The sequence below is a fragment of the Pediculus humanus genome, genomic scaffold, assembly GCF_000006295.1.
Source record: "Pediculus humanus corporis 1103172108307 genomic scaffold, whole genome shotgun sequence".
Taxonomy (NCBI): domain Eukaryota; kingdom Metazoa; phylum Arthropoda; class Insecta; order Psocodea; family Pediculidae; genus Pediculus; species Pediculus humanus.
The window spans coordinates 480105-484864 of record NW_002987876.1 but is presented as its reverse complement, the minus strand read 5'-3'; the positions used below and the strand labels follow the sequence as shown (position 1 = coordinate 484864).

General features: G+C 33.2%; 1 protein-coding gene across 1 annotated transcript in view; it reads right to left on the bottom strand.

Moving 5' to 3' along the window:
* Positions 1 to 4516: 4516 nt before the first annotated feature.
* Phum_PHUM578650 (uncharacterized protein) overlaps positions 4517 to 4760 on the bottom strand; it is a gene marked incomplete at both ends in the record, with an annotated part of 606 nt that continues 362 nt past the window's right edge. The window contains one exon of the mRNA XM_002432207.1: positions 4517 to 4620. Within this exon, the coding sequence (XP_002432252.1) occupies positions 4517 to 4620 (104 nt within the window). The remainder of the gene's footprint in view (positions 4621 to 4760) is intronic.

Genomic DNA, 4760 nt, shown 5'->3' with positions numbered 1-4760 from the left:
AGTCTCTCTATCTCTCTCTAACTATCTATGCATCCATCTATCCATCTCTTACTGTTTTCACTCCGACGTAGACAGACAACCTTCTAAAATTAAATTTTTTTAGTTGGACAAGGTGAAATGTTTTTCTTTTTTTTAAAAACAAAGTTCTCTGAACTCTACTGCCACGAATGTTTCATTTTTTTTAAATTAATTCTTTTTGCTCTCTCTCTCTCGCTCTCTTTCTTTCTCTCTCGTTTTAAATTGATGATCGTGGGTGTCAAACGATAACGCAAGAGAATTTTTTATTTTTTTCTTGCTTTGTTATTCTGGAGGACCACCGCGATGCTCACGATCCTGGAGAAAAATCTAGACCCGGAAATTTTGTCTTTTTTGGTAATCATCCAGGATCGTAATCCTTAGGAATCGATCATCGCTTCGGTCGTTTGTCGTTTGTTGTTGTTGCGCGAAGAAAACGCGCGTGAAAGTGAAAAGTTTGAAAATTTTTTTTTTTCAATTTCGCAACCTTTTTTTTTACCTGTTGATATTCGATTCGTAGCCAATTTTTTTTTTATTGGGGTCAAAAGGTTAAACACGCGGGTCCTTTTAAAATTACTTACGAAAAAATGAAGAGAGTGAGAGAGTGAAAGAGAGAAATAAATAAGAAAAAATCCATATTTTTTTATTTTTTTTAATGAATTTTAATTGCAAGCTTTTTCGAAAAAAACCGGATCTATCTACTGCCACGACGACTCTCGGTCGAGGAGTAACGCGTCATTAAATTTTTATATATATAAATATAATGCATAAATAAACCATTAACATTTAAAAAAAAATTTTTTTTTCATCATAAGCTAAGAAGGTTTTTGCGTGCTATTTTTTTTCTTCTTCTTCGATTCACGATCTCTCTCTCTCTCTCTCTCTCTCTCTTTCTTTCTCTCTCTTATTTGATCGCGTAATAATTTTCAATTTTTTTTTTTTTTTTTTTTTTTTTTATTGGTTTGTCGTTTTGTCGGATCGTGAATGGGAAAAACTGGAATATCGAATCATATTTTTGTAACGATCGACGAAAAAAAAAATAATAATGATAATAAATCAATCGAGATTTAATAATAATAATAATGATGATGATAATGATAAGGTTCGAGATTTGCTAGGGGAGAGCTCGCGAAAAAAAAAAAAAAAGGAAAAAAAAATGTGTGTGAGAGGTTGAGGACTCGGCACCGGTTTTCCAGATGAATTATTATTATTATCATGGGATTTGTTGCGTGCTTGTGCGTGTGTGTGCGTGTGTTCTCTCTCTCTCTATTTAAAAGTTATCAGAGAGCCGATAGGAGGATTATACTACGAATTACGTAAAAAAGTGAGTGCGTGAGCGAGCAAATGCGTCGATAGTATTTACAATAAATTTATTTTACAAAAAAAAAATTAGAGCAACCGCTACTTGTTTGTACGTGTTTGTTTGTTTGTTTGCAGCAAACGCTACGATGTTGTTTCATGTAGGCGGGTTTCGACGATGTTGATTTTGTAATTTTTTTTTTTTTTTTTTTTTGTTATCCATCTTGTACGAATGCGTGTGTATGCGTTGCAAACGACGACGACTACTACTAAAATTCGACAATGTGTTGACACGGTTCTCTAAATATTAATTATCCGGGTTCTCCATCTCTCTCTCTCTCTCTCTCTCTCTCTCTCACTCTTTTTCGTTCTCACGTAATAACAACAATAATAATAATTATTATTATTATTTTTTGGACCGAATCGAGTTGTCAAAACAAAAAAAAAAGAAAAAAGAAGTGAATCCATTAAATTTTTCCAAATGAAATGCGGGTCGTGTAATAAAAAAAAAAAAAAATTTTAATAATTGATAATGTAATCAATGTGAGCAAACGAAGTTAACACGTAACAACAACAACAACAACCGCAACAACCACAACAACGACGACGTTTTTGTTTGACTCTTAGAAGAGAGGAGAGAGAAAGAAAAGGTTTTCGGAGTACTTTGAATGCAAGACGGAAAAAAAAAAAAAAGTAAAAATAAAAGACGTGGAATTAGACAGATGAGAAGAAGAAGAAAAAAAAAATGAAAAAAAAATTTAACGCTATACATATAAATTAATAATGGTCGGCTCAGTGGCGTAACCGGGCGTCTGGTCAATGTCGTGTGAAATAAGTGAAAGTAAAATATAAAACCCGAACGTAGCCGCGAGGATGGTCGAAAATTATGCAACATCATCATCATCATCATTATCATTATTATCATCATCGTCGTCGTCGTCGTTATAATTATTATTATCGCCACAGATTATAACCGAAATTAAAAAAAAAAAAAAAATTATTTTATTTTATTTTTTATCACTTGTAATTCGATTTGTCGTTAGCTCTTAAATTTCCCCCTCTCTTCTCCACCTCCCCTTCTCTCCCCTCTTCCCCATTTATCGTTATCATCATTATCATCATCATCGTTTTTGCTTTTTTTTTTTTTATCGTAAGGAGGCGAGAGGAACCGCGACAACGTTCGATTATTTATTAAGATTAATAAATAATAAATTTTTTTAACTTTATCATCATAATCATCATCATCATCATCATTATTATTAGTATTATATTATTATTATTATTATTATTATTATTATTATTATTATTATTATTATTATTATTAATAACGTTATTTGTGAGAATTTTCTTCTCAAAATTATTTCTATTACATCACACATGGGTCGCCCGTATCAAATTCCAATAATAAATATGGGAGAAAAAAAACGAATGGAAAAGAGAGCGAAGTGAGAGAGAAAGGGGAGAGGAGTGATAATGAGAGATGGATAGATATGAGGGAGAGGGGGGGGAGAGAGAGAGAGAAAACAAAACAAAAGTATTAAAAATAAAATCGAGTTGTTGTTGTTGTTGTTGTTAGTTAAATAAGAAACAAAAAACGATAAATTTATAAATAACGATTTTTAAAAGGTGGTTAAAGTTGAAGGCAATAATTAAGAATCCATTTACGACGGATTTTTTAATACTACTTGTTAATTAATAATCTATTTCGAGTGACATAACTAATGTTAAATAAATTTCCTAACAATTAATACATTCTTCTCGTAGAGTTGCCCCTCCCCTCCCCTCCTTCTCCTACCGCTCCTCCCCAACTCCCCCACTGCTCCTCCCTCCTCCTCCTCCTCCATATCGTCGTCATCATCGGTCGTCGTCGTCGTCGTCGTCGTGGCCGTTCGCTCTCCTCAGTGTTGGTAACCTTAAAGTGAGTGAGGGAAAAATGGCGCGAATTTCAAATTTCGTTCCAGCCTGGAATATATATATATTAAAGCTCAAACGAAATCCGAAATTGAGTACTCAAAAAAACTTTTCCAATTAAAATCGAAACAATTTCCGGTTTACCGGTTGTTGTTGATGTTCACTTTTTCCTTTTCCTTTGAATTTTCCATTCGATTCGTTTTTCCGCGCGGGGAGTAGGGAGAAGGGGAAGAGGTTGTCGTTGTTATTACGGTAGGGTTGTTGTCACCGTCATACGGGAAACGGAAATTGTTATTGTCACCCACACACACACACAAATATCCTTTTTGATGTTACCCGTAACTTGACTCTATCGATTTAAAAAAAAAAAAAAATTTCCGGTTCGGTGGGAGATTGGGGGAGCGGGAGGGGGAGAAGAGGAACCGGAAAGTAAAAGACGAACGACGTTTTAGTCATTTTGCAGATTGATTGATTGATTGAATCGATGTGCGCGACGCGTTCGAAATGATTCCGGAACGGTTTTTGTTTATCGTTATTATTATTATTAATATCATTATCATCATCATCATTATATTTTTATGAATGATTTATTTAATTTATTTAATTAATAAGTTTGTTTTGTATCGTTTTGAAAAAGAAAGAAAAAGGGGGGGTGAGAGAGAGAGAGAGAGAAGGAAAAGTTTTCGCCAGAATAATTTTCATTGGGAAAAACACAAAATAACGAAAATGTCGAAAACGGATGGTGGGAAGGGGGTGGGGAAGAAGAAGAAGAAGAAAAAGAAAACAAGAAAAACAAATTTCAAATGTTTTATTATGTGTATTTTAACGAGGCTTTGATATTAATAATAATGAAAATGATAATGATGATAATTAAATAAAAGAAAAAATAAAATAAAATAAAATTTAACGCTTCGTTTAACGAAACAAACGAACGGCGGAGAGACTGAGAGAGAAAGAAAGAAAGAGAGAGAGAGAGAGAGATAGACAGCAAAACAAAAGCGAACGAGTTTGTTTCTTAATAGAAAAAAAAATTAATTAGAAAAGAGATACATGCGAACGTCGCGAACGTAGAAAATAAAACGAGAAAAAAAAAAAAAACTTTGCGCGACATTTTTTCCATAAGGAAGATTAAAAAGGAAAAAGGCGTTCGGACGAACGAACGCTTACCATTTTTACCTTCGATTGAATAGATTCAATATGAATTTTAAATAATAATAATAAGACGAAGAAGAAAAAAAAAGGGAAGAAAAATTACGAACGACCGAACGTGTTTTTTTTGAATAAACGAACGTCATTTGAATTTTTTTTTCACTTTTTTTTCGCATTTCGGCGACAGAATTCGCTGCTGCGAGTCGTCGTTTGTTGAAGGAAAATTCAAAAATAAAATTTCTTGACCTATTTCCGTTTTACAAAAAAAAAAAAAAAAAATTCTTTTCGATTGTTTGTTGGGATAGAATTTTTGTTTTTAAAAATAAAATTTTTTTTTTTTTGGCTTGCCCCCTCCCTCCCTCCTACTCCTCCCCGGCTCTTCGTCG